Below are 21,334 nucleotides of genomic sequence, written 5' to 3'. Positions count from 1 at the left end.
CAAAGTAAACAGTATAAACTAACTCCCAATCGTCTTGGGAGACAATCCATACCTGCAATCTGATGCTGCTAGCAACCGGGAGGCGATAACTGTTCTTATAGTGGAGCTGGATGTGATTAATAAGCATCTCATACACCCGAGTGGCATGGCTGGCAGGCAAGCTGTAGAGCTTCGTCTGTAGAGGCACAGAACAACAGTCAACCAACACACTGAAGGTTTACTTGTTAACAGCGTAACCTTTCTTTCGTCCAATCAGCATCAACCCTTCTTGCAGACTCTGGGGCAAGGGTCAGAGTAGGCTGAACGTTATTCCTCCACAGGAGGCATAGGGGGAGCTCCCATGATGTGCCTTGGACACTCCCTGGGATCACACCCACATGAAATCCCCAGACAGATCCAACTCTCACTTTAGAAGTGAGTGCAGCATGGACACCAACGTGAGAGTGGCAAGTTTGGCCTTCTGTGTGTGAATTACCTGAAGACGACACTGCTTGGAGGGATAATGCTAACTCCTCGGAGGCTGCTAATAACAAAAAAAAAAAAAAAAAAAAAAGGGAGGGCAGGCCCTGGGATAGCCTGAGAAAGTGGGGTGTGGCTCCTGGCAGGCCAAAGTCACTTAGGACTGCTCTTGTGACATTTCAGCCATCTTCTAGAGTGAGTGTCTGGCGATACAAGAGACCTGGGTAGTTTTTGCCCTAGACAGACACTGAGTTAGTGAGACTACTGCTGAGAAATGCAGACCCCCAGACAAGTTACGGGGGGTGGATTTGGACCTGGAGATTTGAATCTTTGCCGTTAGGATTTTAAAAGACTCAGATTTGAGAATCCGGTTCTGGCTCCTTTCTAGCTGGCCCCTCGGAACATAGCAGCAAAATATTCACACTGATGACATGCTGGTCAGGAGCTGGTAAAGATGCAATACACTGTCTGTAAGGTACCCAGTCAAGAAGTGAACAAGCTCAACCGTAGCTAAAATCTCCCCTATCATGTCAGATTAAGGAGCGAGAGAAGTGACTCATCTACAAAAAGTTACAGAAGAGAAAGAATTTGCTCTTGGGGACTGACCGGCCAGTAAACAAAACCCTAGAGAAAATTGTTTTAAGGGAGGGATTTTTAAACACTTCACAACGTTACCTGCAGAATTATCAGGAGGCCTAGCACGGCTGTTTTCACATCCTCTGAAGAAGCAGAATATGCTAGCAAGTCTGTCTCCTCTGGCTCAACAGGAACTGAAAGCGAACGTGCAGACACCTTTTAAAAAAAAAAAAAAAAAAAAAGAGCGAGAGAAATTCCCTTTAAAATCCACACTGATCACAATGAGGCATCTACTTAATTCCAAGCCAATAGGTCACAAAGGGCCAGAATAAATGGTCCCGCTCAGTCTCCTAGTAGTGTAGATTAGCTTGGATGGGCCTTAGCAGAAGCAGGAGGCACTTCTGAAGCACGTTTCTGCTTTTCTTTAGAACTCTGGTTTCCTCCAAAATCCAGGAATCCTACTGAATCCCCTCAGATCATACAGCTAACTGTCTAGCTTCCCTGGTCTCCTGTGAGGGGATCGGATCAGAGGTGGAAAGGAAGTTACAGTGTCATGACTGAGCAAACAAAGCCTCACCTTTTCGATGATATTGAGCAAGCTGTCGAAGTGATGTGTATTGCAGCCCTCGGCCAGGTCCACCAATAGCTGGGTGGCCAGTTTTCGAACTTGGTGATCTTTGTCCTCTGGAATGTGGCCCAGCTGTGAGATTACCACCAAGTTAATCAGCTCCTCCTGTAAGAGGACAGACCAGGAGACATTCTGCTGAACACTTATTAGCGAGATAACCAAACCGTGTTGCCATGATGAAAAGAATCGCGAGGTCGTAGCAGCTTTAGTCTTCCTAGCTGGTTGTTTGGTCTGCTGGCTGCCTTCCCCCAGACTCTTGACTATCTTTCGATGTCATCTCTCCAAATATTTGGGCTATTGTTGAATTTGGACTCAGCAGCGTAGGTCTTTTTTCCATCTAACTAAAGCTTTGTAGCTCAGCTTTAACAGACATATCCACATGGGATTCACAGGCCTTGCAGTTCAGAGAGACAGGAGACAAGGAGGCGGCAGCCAGTTTAACAGAACTCGATCTGAGTAGTGCCTCTCCCGCATTCTCCGTGTGTCTGACTCGAGGAAGACATTCCTTCAAGTTAGCAAGCGAACCAGTGCAGGGACCAGTGAACTCTGCTTACCACAGCACCTGCTCACTTAGATTTCAACTAAGATGGAAACTCGAAGCAGCCAATCCACTGATGTCAGATAAGAGCTTGACGTCCTCTTGGCATGTGCTAAATCTTGCCACTATCCAAACCAGATTAGATCTCCCATTCCAAAAACTATTTTAAAAAACATTTTTTTTAAATAAAATGCATAGAATTGACAGCCTCGTTGGTAAGCCTTAGGACAGGGAAAGACAGTACCTAGGGATGCTAGACAGCGGGTAATAGAATAGTCAAGTAACCGCATGAATTCTTATCAGTTACTCAACTCTTCTATAGTCCCCAGGAGCGGGGCGGCAGCCAGATTGCTCCAGCCCTACTCCTGGGGAGGCCCCTGTCATCCTGTGCTGCTGCCTCAACAAGGGGTGCCAGGTGGGAGCCAGCATAAAAATCAGCTCCTCTAACACACTGACTGCCTGCCGCCCCACACTGCTGCCTCTAACACAGAGTTAGCAGCAACTGTCTGCGGGGGTCTGAGCTCCCGACAGACAGAGGCTACTGCGGAGGGACGGGAGGGCAGGTTGCTGCGAAGCAGCCCTGTCCGCAGGCAGTCCAAGCTCCCCACAGACAGGCATGCTGCTGCAAAGCAGCCGCTCTCTGTGGCAGGCCAAGGCTGGCCTCCCCTGCCCCCCGACCTCCTGTGCTACTGCCTGATCGAGACAACAACCGAGGGGTGGGGGGGCAAGGGGGCATGGCATCATGGAGCCAGTGCTGGAGGGATCCGGCTTTTAAGCCAGGTCCCCCCAGTACCAGCTTCTGCTTCTCCTCCCTCCCCACCTTGTGGCCTCTGATACAGAGACAGCAAGGGGAGGGGAAATGCAAGCAGTTGAGAAGATTACCCGTAGCCTCGACTACTTGTTTACATCCCTAACAGTAATCACAAGATGTACAAAGTGAACATTAAAAACGCACGCTGTCAAAAAAGAGAGACGCTAATATCAACTCCCATTGTACATACAACGGATCAATGAAACAAACACAGCTATGGACTAGGGATGTTAAATGTACTTTAATCAACTAATAGTCGATGGACAGGAGCTGCTGCCGCAAAGCAGCCTCTGCCCGCGACAGGCCAAGGTTCCCCTGCCCCCTCCCCTCACGCTGGATCTTCTGTCAGCTAGTCGATTAGTCAATACGCTGGGGAGCCTACGTTCCTAATACATTTAAAAGGCTGGAGCTCAGCAGGGGACCTGGTGGGAGCCGGGAATCAGGTGTCCCAGCTCATGCTGTGTCCCCCCTACTGCATTTCTGATCTTTAAATGTATTAAGAGCTGGCATGCTCTTAATATGTTTAAAAAGCAGAGGCACAGCGCCCTGTCCCCCCAGACATCACAGAGATGGTGCTGGGGGGAAACCAGCTTTTTAAACCGGCTCCCCCAGGCACCAGCTCCTGCTCCCTCCCCTCCCCCCCCACTGCCTCTCTCTAATAGAGACAGCTGGGTTGTTATGGTTAAGCTTTCGTTATCGGATAGCTGACTAGTCACTTACATCCCTACTGTGGAAAACACTAACAGGCAAGTCCTTTCAGTCACATTGCAGACACATGTAATTACTGTGTCCTGCATGTTCAGGACAGTTGGACTCACTCTTCAAAACTGCATAAAACTGACCTGAAGAACTAACACTAAGATGAGCCAATTTTCCTACTGCTGAATATAAGACACCTGGTAAAATTACTCCGAATCAAGCTAGTTCAATGGCAATCCATCGGAGCAATGACATAAACGTTCAAACTCACGTCAAGCAGACTGGGCCCCCGTTCAAACGAAATACCATGTAGTTGGATTCTTTGTATTAACCTTTTCTTTATGGCTTCAGGGTTCACGTGGGGAGAAGTTACACACAGGCGCGCACACACACACACACACACACACACACACACACACACACACACACACACACAGGGGAGGTGACCGACTGACCCAACCATCCCTGACCAGCGTTGGGTGGGAAAGTTTGGAGTTTTCCCAGGGTGCCAGCTGAGCCAGTGACTGAGCGAAGGAGGGAACCTGCCGGCCACACAGCTGCTGAATCAAGTGTTCCGACTAAAAGCTGTTTCTCCGCATAGTGCCTGGAGAAGGACACACCTGGCAGGGGAGACAGAGAGGAGCAGTGGGGGGGGGGGAGGGGATGGGCAAAGCAGTGAGAGGAAGAACATGTAAAGGGACCCATGGGTGGGCAGTAACGATGACACCGGACTGGCTCACACTCATCAGCCACCGTTGTGCAAACCCCCTGACTAAATATCAATAAAAATACAAACCTCATAAAACTGTCTGTTAATGCTCAGGACAAAAGACAAGACATCTAGGACTTTAATCCGAACTGCACTACGATGCTCGTTCCTAAAAAGGGAAAAAACAAACCCCAAAACAGGTAAGGACGGGGACAGAGACCAGGTTGGGGCAAACGTCCTTTTTCTGGGTTAAAATCATTACAGACAAAGGCCGCGTGAACCTTCAATGAATGGTCCCTGGGTACGAAGTTGCAACATCAAGCAGACGCGGTGCTAATGTTAAGGAAAAACTGGAGGCTGTCTAGGAAAAGAGGAGTTCCTGCTGTAGCACAGGGCAGCCATACCAGGGACAGTAAAATGGGTTTATTTTTGAAAACGTGTAACCGCTAAAATTTACAGCCAGGTAGGAGCTGGTGCTAGTGGGAAGCTGGGTCTGATACAGAGGCAGTGGGGAGAGGAGGCCTGCATGTAACCATTAAGAGAAACCAATGAGCCCAGACTCATCAGTTAATCATGCAAACGGGAGCACATTCACATCAAAAAGCCCTAGCCATATCCAAAACTTACAGAGTCAACGAGGAAGAGCATGTGTGATTGAAATAGATGCTCCATGCCACACACTTCAGAACCACGTACACTGGGGGTAAAGTGGTCTTTTCCCTGACTGTTTAAAAGGAGACGGATTGCTATATATGGGGATCGCTCGACAGTACGAAAGCACATTCAGGGAATTGCCACTGGACGGTAGCTGGTAGTTTGGGGCTCCGCAATCTCAAACATGCCTGTAGTTCTGACCCCAAGCAAGACAGCCATGCAACGGAGCCTGGAACAGACAATGAGAGAGGGGACATATCCCACGGCCACCCTCCACTGTTAAAAGATGAAGGATTAAAAAAGCCTTAACAGGACGTTTGTGTTCCATTGACTAGGCAAAAATCAAATCCTGCATCCTGGAATCATCATCATCATATTTCAGTAGCTATTAACGGGCCTGAAGGGCTCCAGAAAGTAAGATTCTTTTAACATGGTCCATTAAAGATGCTATGGGTTGAACCTCCCTAGTCCTAGTTCAAACAGTCCAACACACTGAACCAAACTTTTATTTTTTGAAGCTGTAATTTCCTACCTGAAGTATCTCTCCATTAGCACCTGCAGGTTCTGTATCCAGCCATCCTTGGCAGGGTGAATGGATTGAGCTCTGTACGTGATTAAGTTGAGTAGAGAAGATTCCTTTAAAAGAAAACATAAGAATGGTCCAGTACTCACATACAGGGCATGCCGCTCTTGTCCCCTCCCTCCAAGAACAGGTCTCAAGGGGCTGTGAAGTCTTCAGTGTAGCGTTATAGTCTATAATTCCTGCTGCCCTTGCTTGTACGGGATAGAAATCTAAGACTGAGGTGGGCAATAAGAGGAAGGATGGTCCAGTGGACATTCAGATTGGGACTCTGGTGTTCTGGATTCAAATCCTGGCTGTTCCAGAGGTCTTGTGTGAGCTTGGACAAATCACTTACTATCCCTGTCCCTCAGCTCCCCATCAGGAAAATAGGAATAGTGAATGTTTCCTGCGTTTGTCTTGTGCTCTTTTGGACAGGGACTGTTTCTTACTACGCATTTGTGTAATGCCTACCAAAATGGAGCCCAGACCTTGGGTTGGGCTTCTAGACACTACTGCAGTGCAGAGAAGCATTTTCAGGAGATTTAAAGGCAAAAGCACAGCAGGCCACAGTGACTTGAGATGCAACAGGTCTTACCGGTCTCTGATCAGCACATCTCTCCACCAGCTCGAAGTATCTCTCCTCAGACCCATGGAATTCGTTCTGATCACAGAGTTCTTCTACCGTAGTCAACAGATCGTGTACAATGGACTTCAAATCATGGTTATCTAGAATCTGCAAAGCAGACAAGCCTGCTCCGAATGGTTTCTTTTTAACTACAAAGTATGACACAATTTAAGTAAGAGTGTTGGCTGAGAAGTACTAGCTCAGAAATTAGGCCAGACCTACATTCAGTCCCCTTCCAACACCTAATCCCTCACCTCCATGCCAGGCACAGCTTCAGGGAGCATCAGGGCCATGCACCGAGTCTCCAGCCTGACACAGGCTGCAAACATTCCACCCCCACCATCAAAAGCAGAAGCCGGAGAGGACTTTTCAGGGTTAAAAAAATAGGATCTTTCAATAAACCAAAATACTTGGACGAGATGTGTCCACAACATGTCTCCAGATTGGGCTCACTACCTACCTGTAGCTGCTGAAGTAATCGCTCAACAATATCCAGAAGAATATCCCACGTGACTGCCTGCAGCTCCTTCCCGTACTTCTTGATTAATCTGGTGATGGACAGGACTATTTCATAGGATACAACGGCATTGGGACAAGTCATGGCCTGGAACAGAAGTTCCTTAAGTCAGTTGATGATCAATAACCTTCCGAAAACGAAGATAATTAACATTCTATATATTAAGAAGGGACGGGGAAGGGTTCGATTCTACCATCGACCTACCTACTGCCTCTCAGGGAGATGGTTTAATGAAGGAGTCAAGAGAGCCCCTCTCATCGCTGCCGCAAATGAAGTGCAACAATGAACGACACAGCGGCAGTACAGCCACTGTAGCATTTTAAAGAGAAGGAAGCCCAAAGTCTGAGAGGATAGCTGGAAAAGCTGATCAAAGACGGCCATTTTATAAGCACAATAATGTATTCCCAAGCAGGTAACGTATTCCTTAGTTCAGTTCAGCAATATGAATTGGAGATGGGATTACCAGCTGCTGGGAACTCCGTGTGACTCTATATAAATACCTCACTGGAGTACAGGCAGTCCCCGGGTTACATACAAGATAGGGACTGTAGGTTTGTTCTTAAGTTGAATCTGTATGTAAGTCGGAACTGGTACATATTGTAGGGGAAACTCTAGCCAAACATTTCTCCAGCTCAGTTTTATTCTCCCACACCTCACTTCCCTCAGTCCTTTATTCTAAAGCTGAGGTGTCTGCTGAGAAAAGCTGCTCCGCGTCTCCCTGGTCTGCTGGTGGGGGGGGCGCGCTAGCTTTGCGTCTCCCTGGTCTGCTGGGGGGGGGGGGGGGGGGCGCTAGCTTTGCGTCTCCCTGGTCTGCTGGGAGGAAGCAGCTAGTGTGGGGTTGCCTCACCCCGTTTGTAAGTAGGGATCCGATGTAAGTCGGATCCATGTAACCCAGGGACTGCCTGTATATAATTCAACATAGAATCTGGTAACTCTCATGGTTTGGCTGAAATGTCCCCAAATACTGAAGACGCAGCAGAATTTTATAACAAGACAACTCAAGCTGGTTGCTCACTCCAAGCCCATTATATGACACTTGTAATATTGTTTCAGGGACTCTCTTTGGCATGAAGCAGAACCTACAGACGAAACACACAGCACGGCCAGCCAATAAGAGAACTTTAACCCTGTTCCCTTGGCTGGGGTTAAAATCTATTCCAAAAATAGACTTCTTGCCTCTCTAACTACAGAAGGAGGTGCAAAAGCTAGTACATAGGTTTCCAAACTGGCATGAAGAAATTAAAGGGGGGGGGGGCGCAAGGCAACTCAGCCTCCCCCTAATCCATCCCCAAGACTTGCTCGGGTGGGGGGAGTTAGAGCATCCTGGGCAGACTTCAAAGGGCAATGCCTGTTCTGCTCTTAAAAGGAGCAACTTTTTTTGGAGGGTGGGGTGGGGGAGGGGGCTCAACAAGTTTTGCTGCAAACATATTTGGGGGGCGGGAGGGTTTCTCAAATATAAAAAGGGGGCATGATGCGGAAAAGTTTGGGAACCACTGAGCTAGTAAGTTGCTCCCAATTTAAGACGGTGCCAAGGGTTTCATGGGCGCCCTGGTAGAGGAGATGCAACTGCAGTACAGCTTCCAGCACTAACACCCCGCCGCTCAAACATGTCAGCCGTCTCTCGCATCACTGAAGTTTCCATTAACAGGCATGTGTGCCAACAAGCTCATAAATCTTAATCCTCCCATCAGCAGGTCTCTCCATATAAAAAAGTATGGCATGAATTTAAACACAAAAGCCACATTTTGCTGTTCATTCATGCTGACTGTCCCTTCTCCCTGCATTTGTATGCTGTAGACTGGAAGCTACTGGCAGCAGGGACCGGGTTTTTTTAAGCTAACGCATCGAGCATGTCTGCGGCACCTTACTCTCGCCTGCTTTCACCAGCATGAACTGTCCTGGGCATAGCAGAGCACTGAAATGCTTTAGTCTAGCTCAAGTTGTGAGCAATGGAATGATATGAATGACCGGTGTTAAATCAAGTCAGGCTTGATGTTTTAATGGTCTATTCTGGCCTTAAACTCTACAACCCTACGAAAAAACTCAAGAATGTGCTACGTGGATCAATAAAATATTCCCAAATGAAGCATCAGTTTAAGCCTGAAATAGCTCTTGTATCCTTCATCAGTCACCATTCCAACTGCTAGCTTTTGTCTTCTAATTAGATTGGAAGCTCTTTGGGGGCAGAGACCTCTTCTTGTTCTGGGTTTGCACAGCACCAAGCAGCGCTGGTCCCCAATTGAGGATCTTAGGCACAATCACCATATACCAGTTCCTCCCAAGTATCTCGTTACCTTGAGAAACGAGGGCAGCACAGACGTAGGAGAGTTCTTGAGAGAATACAGTCGATGGGCACCCCATAAAGCCATGCCGACAAAGAACACTGCTCCTCTCAGCAAAGCGGCATCCATCATGTAGTCTCTAAGACAGGGCACAGACAGGAAGCGAAAATGTCTGAGGCTCACACTTGAGCAGCAGGTTTCGGTTTAGAGCACAAGGCTCGTGCAATGGGAAATGAACAATAATATTTCTGGATCACAGCATCTTAAAGAACTTTAAAACCATGCAGACCAGGAGTGGGCAATAATTTCTGATAGGGGGCCACTCCAAGAATTTGGAACATGGTCAAGGGCCGCACTCTTCTATGTAAATGGAGGAGGTGCAGGGTCTGGAAAAGAGGTTGGGTGTAGAAGGGAGCTTGCAGTAAGGGATAGGGGTGCAGAAAAGGGTGTGGGGTCTGGGATGGTGTTTGAGTGAAGGAGGCAGTTGTGACCCAGGTTAGTGGACTAGGATGCAGAGGTCTGGGTTATGACCTTGGGCAGGACACTAGGGTGCAAGAGGGGCTGGCGGAGTTTGAGCTGTGATGTAGGGCAGGAGGGGATTGTGACTTGGGGCACAGCATGGGGGTGCAGGATGTGGGAAGAGATATGCGGGTAGGATGGGGGCAAAGGGTTGGGGTGCCAGAGGCAGACTCTGGCTGGGAGACTTACCTGCTTGACTCCCAGCCAGCAACCTTCTCAAGATGGCTGCCTGCCCCGCCCCGGCTGCAGGGGCCATGTGGTTTTTTTAACAGCTAGAGCCTGACGGGAGGGTGCTTTGCAAGCTGCCTGTTGGTAACAGGCAGCTCCCATTGGTCAAAAACCTCCAACTGGGATTGTGCTGGGGGCAGAAGCAGTGTGTGATGGCTCACAGCTGTTCAAACAGAACCCAGTAGCAGCTTCTCGCAGCAGTGTGCGGGGAGCAGGCCGGCAGTTCGGGTGAGGCGCCCCCCTGCGGCCATAGGCCAGATCTCGCGGCTTGACAGGCCGCATCCGGCCCACTGGCGGTATTTTGCTCAGGCCTAATGTAGACTAACCATTTAGAACACGGGTGGGCAATAATTTTTGCCCAAGGGCCACTTCAAAAAATTTTTGAAGTAGCCTCAGGCCACCCCAGAAGGGATGGGGCCTAAATGGGAAGGGCGGGGCTACCCCACCCCCAAACCATGATTGCTCTGGGGGTGGGGGAGCCCCTTTGCCTCCCCTTCCCACTAGACACCAATGTCCTGGAAGAGGCTCGGCAGATCCCCCACCCCGAGGCCAATCAGGGCCTGGGAGCGCGGGAGCTGCGTGAAGCTTCCTTCACCCTGCCCTTGCCCTGCGAGGAGCCCGCAGCACTTCAAAGTGCCACGTGCTCTACACAGGACTGCAGGAGGCTTCCCACGCTCCTTCATCTCCAGGCCCTGATTGGCCTGGGGGCAGGGGAGCATGCAACGCCGTCTCTGCTCTCGCCCCGGCCCTGCGAGCAGCACGTGGCACTTTTATTCTGGTAGGACATGTACAAATCAGTACACGTCATTTACATCAATCAAAGCAACTCTGAGCTTTTTTTAAAAAACAGATTTAATTGCACAATATTCCGTACCTGTCTTCCATGATGCGGCACATGTTGTATATAGCACTGTGCCCCAAATGGGTTCCCAAGAGATTGCGCATGAGCTAAAACACAAATATTAGAGGATTTTCATAGGTCACTATAGAGCTTCAGCGTCGAGTCAACCGAGAGAGGTTCTGAATGCAATTTAATAATGACTATATAACATTGAATACACTAGAGACGTTGATAGGCTCTGATCTGCTTTCAAAGAACTATTGCAATCATAATAAAGGTAACTGGGACCTTTATGTTTTTAATTTACAAATATACAGAATAATAATGCTTTGACGAGACGAGACACTTTATGAAGACCCAATGACTTTCCGCAACGTCCGTGACTTTTGCAGCAGCCAGCCCTGAGGACACCAGAGCAGTGACAGGTGCATCTGGCCCCAGAGGCCCCCCCAGCAGTGATCCCATGAGCAGTGGGAGAAGCCCCAGCTTAGCAGCCCCTAGCACTAGTCCCAAGGATGGTCAGAGCAGTGGGGTGAGGGGGGGGGAGGAAAGGGGAGAGCAATGGCAGGCAGGGTGGCCCTAAGGCAGCCAGGCTAGTCACTGCTCCACAGCCCACGGCAGTTGCTGCCACTGGCCCTGCATTCCCTTCCTCCCCAGAAGCAGCCCCCAGGAGCCCCCCAAAGAAGCGACTCTCCATGGACACCTCCTTTCTTGCCCCCGCCCCCAGGCAAGCAGCAGTCCTCCCCCTGGAGCCCTTCCCAGCAGCACCCTCCTCTCCACCCAAGAGGAAGTGTGGCTAAGATTGAGTCAGGGGTATTGACAGTACAAGCCATGCCTTAAATCACGGTTCGGGATATATTTTTTAAACCGCCCATGACCTGTCCATGACTTTTATTAAAAATACCCAGGACGCAAACATGGTGCCTTATCGTAGCCTCACACATGAGCCATGAACTCATTACAAGAGAAACAAAAGGGCTCCGACCTTCCAGCATGACTCACAAAGCTCCTTCACATTGACAGTGCGGCACAGGGTGATGATAAATACGGGCAGGCTCTCTGAGGGCAGGCAGTTATAGCAAACCACAGCATCTAGGACCTGCAGGGAGACCTTTATGGGGGCAAAACACACAATGGTTACTCACTGGCCGGCTCCTGGACTTCTGCGCCAAGTGACGCAAGATGGGATGAAGATGGACAGCCCGTGGTGGGTAAAGAACAGGTTAGGAACTATTTAGAAAAGCTAAACGTATATAAATCCATGGGTCCGGACTTAGTGCATCCGAGGGTACTGAGGGAGTTGGCAAATGTCATTGTGGAGCCTTTGGATATTATCTTTGAAAAGTCGTGGAGATCGGGAGAAATCCCGGATGACTGGAAAAAGGCAAATGTAGTGCCCATCTTCAAAAAAGGGAAGAAGGATGATCCAGGGAACTATAGGCCGGTCAGTCTTACCTCGGTTCCTGGAAAAATCATGGAAGGGATCCTTAAGGAATCCATATTGAGGCACTTGGATGAGAGGAAAGTGATTAGAAATAGTCAGCATGGATTCACAAAGGGCAAGTCGTGCCTGACCAATCTGATTAGCTTCTATGATGAGGCAACTGGCTCGGTGGACATGGGGAAGTCAGAGGATGTTATATACCTTGACTTTAGCAAGGCTTTTGATACGGTCTCCCACAATATTCTTGCCAGCAAGTTAAGGGATTGTGGATTGGATAAATGGACGATAAGATGGATAGAAAGATGGCTAGAAGGCCGGGCCCAGCGGCTAGTGATCAATGGCTCGATGTCAGGATGGCGGTCGGTTTCTAGCGGAGTGCCCCAAGGTTCGGTTCTAGGACCAGTTTTGTTCAATATCTTTATTAATGACCTGGATGAGGGGATGGATTGCACCCTCAGCAAGTTTGCGGATGACACTAAGCTGGGGGGAGAGGTAGATACGCTTAAGGGCAGAGATAGGGTACAGAATGACTTAGACAAATTGGAGGATTGGGCCACAAGAAATCTGATGAGGTTCAACAAGGACAAGTGTAGAGTCCTGCCCTTGGGACGGAAGAATCCCAAGCATAGTTACAGGCTGGGGACCAACCGGTTAAGTAGTAGTTCTGCAGAAAAGGACCTGGGGGTTACAGTGGATGAGAAGCTAGATATGAGTCAACAGTGTGCCCTTGTAGCCAAGAAGGCTAATGGCATATTAGGTTGCATTAAGAGGAGCATTGCCAGCAGATCCAGAGATATCATCATTCCCCTTTATTCGGCTTTGGTGAGGCCAAATCTGGAGTATTTTGTCCAGTTCTGGGCCCCCCACTACAAAAAGGATGTGGACGCATTGGAGAGGGTCCAGCGGAGGGCAACCAAAATGATTAGGGGGCTGGAGCATATGACCTATGAGGAGAGGCTGAGGGACTTGGGTCTGTTTAGTCTGCAAAAGCGAAGAGTGAGGGGGGATTTGATAGCAGCCTTCAACTTCCTGAAGGGAGGTTCCAAAGAGGATGGAGAGAGGCTGTTCTCAGTAGTGACAGATGGCAGAACAAGAAGCAATGGGCTCAAGTTGTGGTGGGAGAGGTCCAGGTTGGATATTAGGAAAAACTACTTCACTAGGAGGGTGGTGAAGCACTGGAATGGGTTACCTAGGGAAGTAGTGGAGTCTCCATCCCTAGAGGTGTTTAAGTCTCGGCTTGACAAAGCCCTGGCCGGGTTGATTTAGTTGGAATTGGTCCTGCCTAGAGCAGGGGGCTGGACTTGATGACCTTCTGAGGTCTCTTCCAGTTCTATGATTCTATGACTGCTCCCTCGACACACAGGTATGGCTCCATCCTGACTTATGGCCACAAAACGCCTCAGAAGCCAATAGGGGAACACAAGGTGTTCATCAGCTCTGGATGCCAACCAAGCCATGACTACAATGGTTAATGTTGGGAAGGGAATCCCTCAGCAAGATCATCTCAGGTCCTTAGTCCCAAGGTTTTATGACTAAATTCATAACTGAGTGGCCGTCCAACGCTTTACACCCCCAAAGTGCTTTAGAAAATGGACTGATCCTCACACTATTGTGCTGTCCTCATTTTACAGGTGAAGAAATTGGAGTGAGAAAGGGTGAGTGGCTCGTCCAATTGGGACTGCTACTCATGAAATCCTGGCTCCCACTTTTATGCTCAGAGAAGTCAGTCATAACGTCTCTCACCACCCAACATACAACAATATGGCAAGCTCCATACTTTGCCACAGCAGCACTCCTGAAGAAAGGGAACACCCTGGAACCCAGGGCTAGAGAATTTAGGCCCTAGCTCAGGGATGGGGAACCATTTTTTGGTCAGGGGTCACTGACCCACAGAAAAAAAATCAGTCAGGGGCTGCACACATTCCCCTCCCACACCAGAGCCTGGGGAGCCCAGGCTAGTAGATTTTGTTTGTACCAGCCCTGAACCCCAGGGGCTGGATCCAGGCAAGCCAGGCTGCATCCAGCCCCCGAGCCTTAGGTTCTCCACCCCGACCTAGCTACTCAAAAGCAGCTTTGTCGGTAAGGGAAATGGTTTTACAGAAAGCAATTAATAATAGAAGAAGCTCCAAATACTGACCTCTATGTCAACTGAAGATGAAGTCTGAATGCACAATAGGCAGATCATACTGTTGGAGGAAAACATTGTTAAATATGTTTATCCTGAATCAAATTTAACAAAAAAAACTGTCCAAAATTAACGCAATCAGATGAGTGTCAAAGTGTGCCCTGTTGCTTTCCTGACTGTGGCTCTGCTGAGAATATTGGAGGGGGTATGTTTAATGTCACCAGCCCTTCTCAGATCAGCTATTTTGCAGTTGCACTTACAGTACAGCCCACTATCATTACTGTCCATTAAATATGCTTGTGTACAGGATCCCATGTATGTAAATATAGTGACGAGAACACGGAAAGTTCACCTCCTGTACAAACTGGGGACTGCGCACCATGTAATTTAACTCAGGTTCATAGATCAGATTATGACAAGAGTTTGGGTCTTTCATTAGGCGGTTAAAGATCTCCTAGAGCTTCAAAAGTGCTCAGGATCAATAAGAGGACTCAGGTTTGGGGAGTGTCAAAAGAGTTCAGCTCTCAGCCAATCTGGCGGGTAAAGCAGAGCTCTACTATGAAAAGCGAGCAAACGTTGCTCCACGTTTGCAGTTCACTGATTCTGTTTCAATTTGGTTGATTAACACAAATAGGTTTCTAAACTATCACCCCTGCATCTTTTGTGCTAAGGTTCGGAAAATGAGACGGGCTCTTTCGGATTTAACCATTACTGACAAGCAAGCCAGCCAAGTTCTACCTTCATGCACGCTCACCATCTCCACGCCATTACACTGGTATGATTTGGGGGTAGAATTTGGCCTTGCAATTGGACCCTATTGCACTAGTCTGCTAACAGCCTCAGAAGTTAGAAAAAGCTCTCTCTCCTATAGCTCTTCAGAGCCAAGATAGTTAAGAACAGCCAAAGAATTCCTATGATGGAAAAGTCAGCTCTGATGACCAGGTATGTTCTGAAATAAACACACCTTGGTAGTATTTTTATTCACTTATCCGACCATAGCCACACTAATACTATTGTAATAGCATCTGACAAAGTGGTTTTTACTCACGAAAGCGAAGGCCCAAATAAATCTATTAGGGTGCGTCTACACAGCACCCTAAACTCAAAACAAGATACTATGCAAATTGCGTATCTTATTGGGAATCTATTTCAAAATAGCGCATTATTTTGAAATCTGGCACTTCTACACAGCGCCACATTTCAAAATAACCTGCTGTTTTAAGCCATCTTTTAACCGTTGTGCAATGAGGTTTACTGGGATGCCAAAATCGCATGCCCGTTATCTCTAAAAATATTTCAAAATAATGGGTGGCTTGTGTAGACATGTGGTAGCTATTTTGGGATACTTCTGGTATCCCAAAATAGCTGTGCAGTGTAAACATACCCTTAGCCTTTAAGATGCCACAAGACTCCTCGTTGTTTTACTATTTTAGTAACTATACATACAGGGTGAAATTTTCAACAGGTGCCCTTTCCTCCTCCCTTTCCCCCCACAAACACACTTGCAGGGGTGAGCAGAATCATATGTCACCCAAGTGGACACTGTGTACACAACACCCAAATCTGCAAGTGCAAACAGGTACACCCTGTTGAAAATTTAGACCACTGAATTTATCCACAAACTCTGCACAACAATTTAGAAACAATAGCTGTTAAGAGTTTATCCTTACTGGACCATATCAGCAACGTAATCTTCCAGGTAACAGCTGTTGAACTTGACCAAGTTCACTAGAACTAGAAGGAAGTCTGAAGACAATCCGACATTCATCCACTGCAGGACAAACTCAGCTAAAGGAGAAGGAAGTGGTGGCGTTACAACATGGTTTCAATCCAAAAGTGCTTTAAATTCCCTCCTGGCCCTACTTGCTGAAAAAGAGATTGTCCTTTGCTGTATTTCCAGCTACATAAACTGCTCCCTAGAAGGCAATAATAAAGAGTGAGGGACGACTGATCAGGGCTTCTATTTGATCTATCACACTCTTTTTAGCTGTTGATTAAAACTGACTTTCTTTCACACTCCTTGCCTTGCTATAAGCTGCTACATGTACGGATTTCACATGTTTATGAATCTGCTATGTTTACCTTGACCGAACCCTTCACTACGCATTGCACATGTAAAATAATGTCAGAGGGCTTATATTAAGTTTGCCACAAGATGACAACAACAGAAAATGCTCCAAAAATAAACAGGCAAATGTTTAAGAGAGATCCTCAAACTCTCAGAAGAAAGAACATTCACAGATTTGTCACTACGACAGAACTGTTTAGCACACTGGCATGGAACAATCTGTACCCTAAAACTTTACACAACATGGTAAAATTTTTAAGCTTTATAGAAAAGTTGAGGGGTTTTTTTTGGTTTGTTTTTTTTAAGATGTAAAACTAACATAATGGAGCTTTTTTTCAGCAGGATTTTAAAACAATCCCATGCAAGAATCTGTCGACAAAAATGACCCTCAGCATTGACAGGCAACACTCACCCAATTCTTCCTCCAGGTGCGTTATGGATCTTCCATTATCCGTGAGAGCTCTGAACACTTCAAGCCGCTCATGCAGATCTTCATTAGAAGGATAATCCTTGATAACCTTAAAGAAATGTGCTCTGAGGATCCCTAATCTTTCACCCTGAAAGGAGAAAGAGTTAAAGCGAGAGATGCAATAGCAACTGAAAACTAGACTTATTACAGACCAGGGCTAGAAAATTTTAAGAATCTTCTTCGCACTTTAAAAGCAAACGCTCTCCTCCCCCCCACAGGCTGTGGTCATGTTTACTAAAAGTCTTCCCACAGTGTGCTAGAAATGCAGTCCATTCCCCTTTGCGTCTTACAGACAGTTCTCAAGTTGTGACTCCAGGCAGTCTGCCCAAGATTTGGCAGGCCCAGAACCTCAGAGATGCAATGTATGGACCAGCAACAGCCAGGCCACTAATTCCAGGACTTGAAATGGATCCGTTACAGACAGTCCTGCTCTGTTGGATGCTGTGATAGCTCGAGGATTCATAACAAGCTTGACTTGATCAGAGTAAAGAAAAAGGCTAATGGACAGAATTTGCCTTGATGCCTTGAGTACTTGTCACAGCATGGATGCTGCCAGTCAGGATTAAGATGGTTAGCATAGCTGTCTGGGCAAAGGTTTTACAGCACGTGCTGCACTGTGCCTGAACTCAGCCATTGCAATCACTCCCTCTTTCAGGAGTACAAAATTCCTTCCAAATTATAAGGGGAAAGAAAATGTTAAGCTGAGAACCAAGAAACTGAATCAAACTGCATGCTAGCCTTTTCCTCTGCGTTGGACTAAGATAAAGGATGAGAAGAGTTTCAACAGCAGAAGGCAGCCAGCCAGTGCTGTTCACCTTGCTCTTTGCAAGCCCTCTGTGGAAGGAGGAGGCTTTACCTGTCCTTGAATGATGGCCTTCAACAGGTGAAGCACGGCATGTCTGGCTTCTGCTGGCCGCTCCGGTTGCAGCATATCAGCTACCACTTTCCATATCGCTTCCACTGCATGCTGTGAGTGGACACAGAAAGCAACAGCACCATTTATTAGCTAGCTATTAGTGGGGTTAAGCTTGTTCTAGGGTCTTCGCTCTATGACACAGTCGGTTCTTGAATTGAGCTAAGTTGTGCCAGGAAGAGCTATTTCCATGCAAGTCTGTGTGTGGATGTTTCAGTTTCAAGTTTAATCAACATGACAATCCGAAATACAGAGCATCCAAAGCGGAGACTTGTACGGAAGTAAGAGTTTCAGAGAGATAGCCATGTTAGCCTGTTTCTGCAAAACCAAGGAGTGTGGTGGCACTTTAAAAAACTCACTTCATCAGAAGCTGAAGAAAAAAAGGATACAGAGAAAGCAGTGTGCCATCATTCCTAATGAAATCAGAGTGGATGTAGTTCATCTCTAACAGCGATGAGAAAGTGAGTGTACCTGATTGGGAAATTACCTACTGTAATGCAAGAAACACTCAATGTGTCTATTTAAACCCCGGTTTAGGGTATTTTTGAAGTTTTTTTGCCTGAGAATGGTAACTTGCAAGTCCCAAACTGTGTCAATTGATGCTATTTAAAGTTATTTAAGTGCCCAGCAACTCCACCTCAAAGGGAACTAGTGGACGCTTTACCTGCAGAACTATCACAGCTGTGAATAAGATTAGGTCAAGACCAGAGTCTCATCACCTGACAGCAAGGGTAAATAACTATGGTATCTTCTTATAAGCACCTCTGTAAGGAAAGACTTTTCTGGAAAGCCTTTCAACGGTGCTGTGCCTGCTTTGCAGCATGAGCTCTTTATGGTATGGTTTGTTTCCACTGTGCAAATCAGACTAATATAGAGAGTTCTGCAAATCCAGAGATAGCAGCTTTATAGCCACAGAGACCCGCAGCTCATTTTTGCAGCTATGGATGCGGATATAAATGTTGTCCCCAGAATCCTGCTAATTTGCGAGTATGCATGAGTCTCCACAGCTGCCAATGCAGATATCCCTGGCTCATCTTTGCAGATACAGATGTGGATAAACATTTTGTATCCTGGCAGGGCTCTACTAATATAGATTTGTAGATTTTAGGGCCAGAAGGGACCATTGTAACCAGGGTCTGTCGTCTTCATAAAGAGGCCACAGAAGTTCCTTGAAATAATTCTGCGCTGAACTACCGCATGTTTTTTAAGAAAAAGATCTAATTTTGATTTAATAATTGCCAATGATGAAGAATCCTCTACTACCCTGTCAAACTGTTCAGAGCACAAATCACTGATTTCTTATAGGTTTATACAGCACAATAAAAAATACAAGATATAATTTCCTGGATCACAACAGTATTAAAGTAGGTCAAATTACCTAAGCATCTTGTGACAAGCAAAATCAAAAGCTTAAAGCTCCTAACATTTACCCTACACCTGACAGCAACATACCTCTTCAAATTTTTTGGTTTTTGCTACTTCACAGAGTTGACCAATCGCTCGTATCCGGTTATTTAATCCACACTCTAAGCTCAATTCCTGGAAAGAAAAATGGAAACAAGAAAATCAATCCAGACTCTGCGCTTCTTCATGAAAAACAGCCCATTCCATCCCTCAAAAAGGCCCCTTGGACTATTATAAAATTAGCTGCATGTTGCCAAAAAAAAAAAAATGTTCAGAGCCTAACCTTCACTCAGTCTCACAAAGATGCACTCAAATGAAGCTGTAACCAACATCAGCAAGCTAAATCTCATGTAGAATGATGATCAAATGGGGGGAAATGGAAAGTGTGCTCTAATTTAACCTAATATAATTGCACTTTACACTGACACACCCAGGCATCTCAACCTACTTAGACATGTTAACTAATTAAGATGCAGCAGCACTGAGAGGCAGTTAACTTTACCCCCATTTTGTCCATGACTGACCTAAGCAACAGGCAGGATAAGTGAATTGTTCCAGGTCACAAAAAGAGTCAGTGGGAAAGCTGGAAATAAGACTCAAGAGTCCCATTTCCCAGGTCTCCAGTTTTAACCACTAAGTCACACTCCCTCCGTTTTCGTGCACATTGCCCCTTAATCTCAGCTCATAGTCTCAACTCAAAGCTTATGACAATTTACCTTAAGTATGTCCGCAGTGATGATAAACTCTGTTTGCTTGCCCTCTGATGATTTGGAACTAGGCCGGGATGGTCCCAGACCTAAGAGGCTCTTAAACTTCTCCTTTAATCCAGGATCCTTGCTTTGCTGCTTTGCCATTGTTGACAAGAATGCACCCAGTAGCCCCTGTGAGCATAAAACTGTTATTGTACAGAGAGCTGTAGACGCAACCTTTGAACTGGGCAAAAGCTGGAATCCACCCCACTTTTCACTGTGATATTGACATCGTTGTACTCTCACAAGTCTTTGCAAACAGTCCAAGGAGTGAATTCCCTTCAGATCAGGGAAGAAACACTTTGGCAGGAGTGACCTTGCCAGGTATGTGAGAAGCGGGTGCTAATGCAACGATTGCTGAACATGTCCAGGAGCTAGCTAGGGGACTTCACTGTCTGGAGCAGCACTTTCCCCAAGGGCTATATGTGCAATAAACCAGCACCAAATGCCCGATCAGCACACATGCCAGTTTTTAAACTGCGGTGCTGTTTTATTTTGTAGGAACTCCTGAGGCATTTTGCTCCCAGGCGAAAAACCTTGTATAGTAAATTTCATTCCACAGCAAAGTTTGGAAAAGACTATGAATGAAAAAAGACAGCATGAAACTAATTAAATATAACAGCACACCAGTTAAGTGGGGGGGGGGGGTGAAGGAAAGGGTACATGAAGTAGGTGTGTCAACCTCAACCAAAAACAGCAAAAGCCTTCAGAAGCCATTTCTCCCACACCACCCCCAAAACAGGGCTCCTATTAGAGCAGATACAGCGTCAGTGGCTGATACAGAAATTCTGCACATGCTGAACAGATACTGTATACTCTTCCTCACCAAGGCCTCCTTCACATGAGAAAGAGGGTCCCCAATCCTGCAACAGGCCTGCTGTTCCATAAGCACTGGGAACAAGTTAATCCCAGCTTCCGCTATATGTATTCTTGTGGGGGGCTCCCTTTAAAAGTCCCCCCCCCAAGTCCCAACATCTCTCATATCTAGATGGGGCTCTCTGTAAAAACCCTCCCCCACATATCCCAGTTCCCTAGAACTGACCTCCCTAGAAGTTCATAACCCCTGTCCCACAAAATCCCCCACCCCACCTTCCTGGGAACTGCCCTCTACCTACCCACGTGCCCCCCATACAGCCCAGCTCTGGGGGGGAAGGACCCTCTAGCACCCCCTCCAATCCCAACTACCCACGGGGGGGGGGTTACTACCCCCCAGCTCTCAGCCTCCATGGGCAGCCCTATTCACCCCCCCACCCGTGTCCCAGCAGCTCCTAGAAACCAACCCCCCGCCCCCCCAGCCGCTCCTAGCAACCGCCCCCCGCCCCCCCAGCCGCCCCTAGCAACCGCCCCCCGCCTCCCCAGCTGCTCCTAGCAACCGGCCCCCGCCCCCCCGCTGTTCCTAGCAACCGCCCCCCGCCCCCCCAGTTGCTCCTAGCAACCCCGGCTGCCGGGGCCCCTCTCTGTGAGCGCCCAAGGCACGAAGGCTCACATGGGCCCCTCCCCGTCAGCCGCCCGGC

At 47.5% G+C, this 21,334-nt stretch overlaps 1 protein-coding gene across 8 annotated transcripts in view; it reads right to left on the bottom strand.

Moving 5' to 3' along the window:
• The window catches only part of TSC2 (TSC complex subunit 2), a 56,136-nt gene that overhangs the window by 34,654 nt on the left and 148 nt on the right, over positions 1 to 21,334 (bottom strand). For 7 of the 8 annotated variants that reach the window (XR_012896210.1, XM_075899844.1, XM_075899846.1 and 4 more), the window contains exons 2-17: positions 19,788 to 19,952; positions 19,120 to 19,206; positions 17,611 to 17,721; positions 16,698 to 16,842; positions 15,888 to 16,005; positions 14,230 to 14,278; positions 11,634 to 11,759; positions 10,682 to 10,755; positions 9,073 to 9,199; positions 6,722 to 6,865; positions 6,232 to 6,369; positions 5,607 to 5,710; positions 4,508 to 4,589; positions 1,613 to 1,768; positions 1,135 to 1,251; positions 53 to 175 (exon numbers count right to left, since the gene is read on the bottom strand). Coding sequence is in view for 7 of the 8 variants with exons in the window: in XM_075899844.1 (XP_075755959.1) it covers positions 53 to 175; positions 1,135 to 1,251; positions 1,613 to 1,768; positions 4,508 to 4,589; positions 5,607 to 5,710; positions 6,232 to 6,369; positions 6,722 to 6,865; positions 9,073 to 9,199; positions 10,682 to 10,755; positions 11,634 to 11,759; positions 14,230 to 14,278; positions 15,888 to 16,005; positions 16,698 to 16,842; positions 17,611 to 17,721; positions 19,120 to 19,206; positions 19,788 to 19,952 (1,866 nt within the window). In the remaining variant the exon portion in view is untranslated. Of the gene's footprint in view, positions 1 to 52; positions 176 to 1,134; positions 1,252 to 1,612; positions 1,769 to 4,507; positions 4,590 to 5,606; positions 5,711 to 6,231; positions 6,370 to 6,721; positions 6,866 to 9,072; positions 9,200 to 10,681; positions 10,756 to 11,633; positions 11,760 to 14,229; positions 14,279 to 15,887; positions 16,006 to 16,697; positions 16,843 to 17,610; positions 17,722 to 19,119; positions 19,207 to 19,787; positions 19,953 to 20,646; positions 20,875 to 21,334 lie in introns of those variants that run through there. The other variant, XM_075899848.1, reaches the window with a different exon arrangement.

This window comes from Pelodiscus sinensis, chromosome 16, assembly GCF_049634645.1.
Source record: "Pelodiscus sinensis isolate JC-2024 chromosome 16, ASM4963464v1, whole genome shotgun sequence".
Classification (NCBI taxonomy): domain Eukaryota; kingdom Metazoa; phylum Chordata; order Testudines; family Trionychidae; genus Pelodiscus; species Pelodiscus sinensis.
The sequence above is the reverse complement of the archived record's forward strand: the minus strand, read 5'-3'. Positions and strand labels throughout refer to the sequence as shown.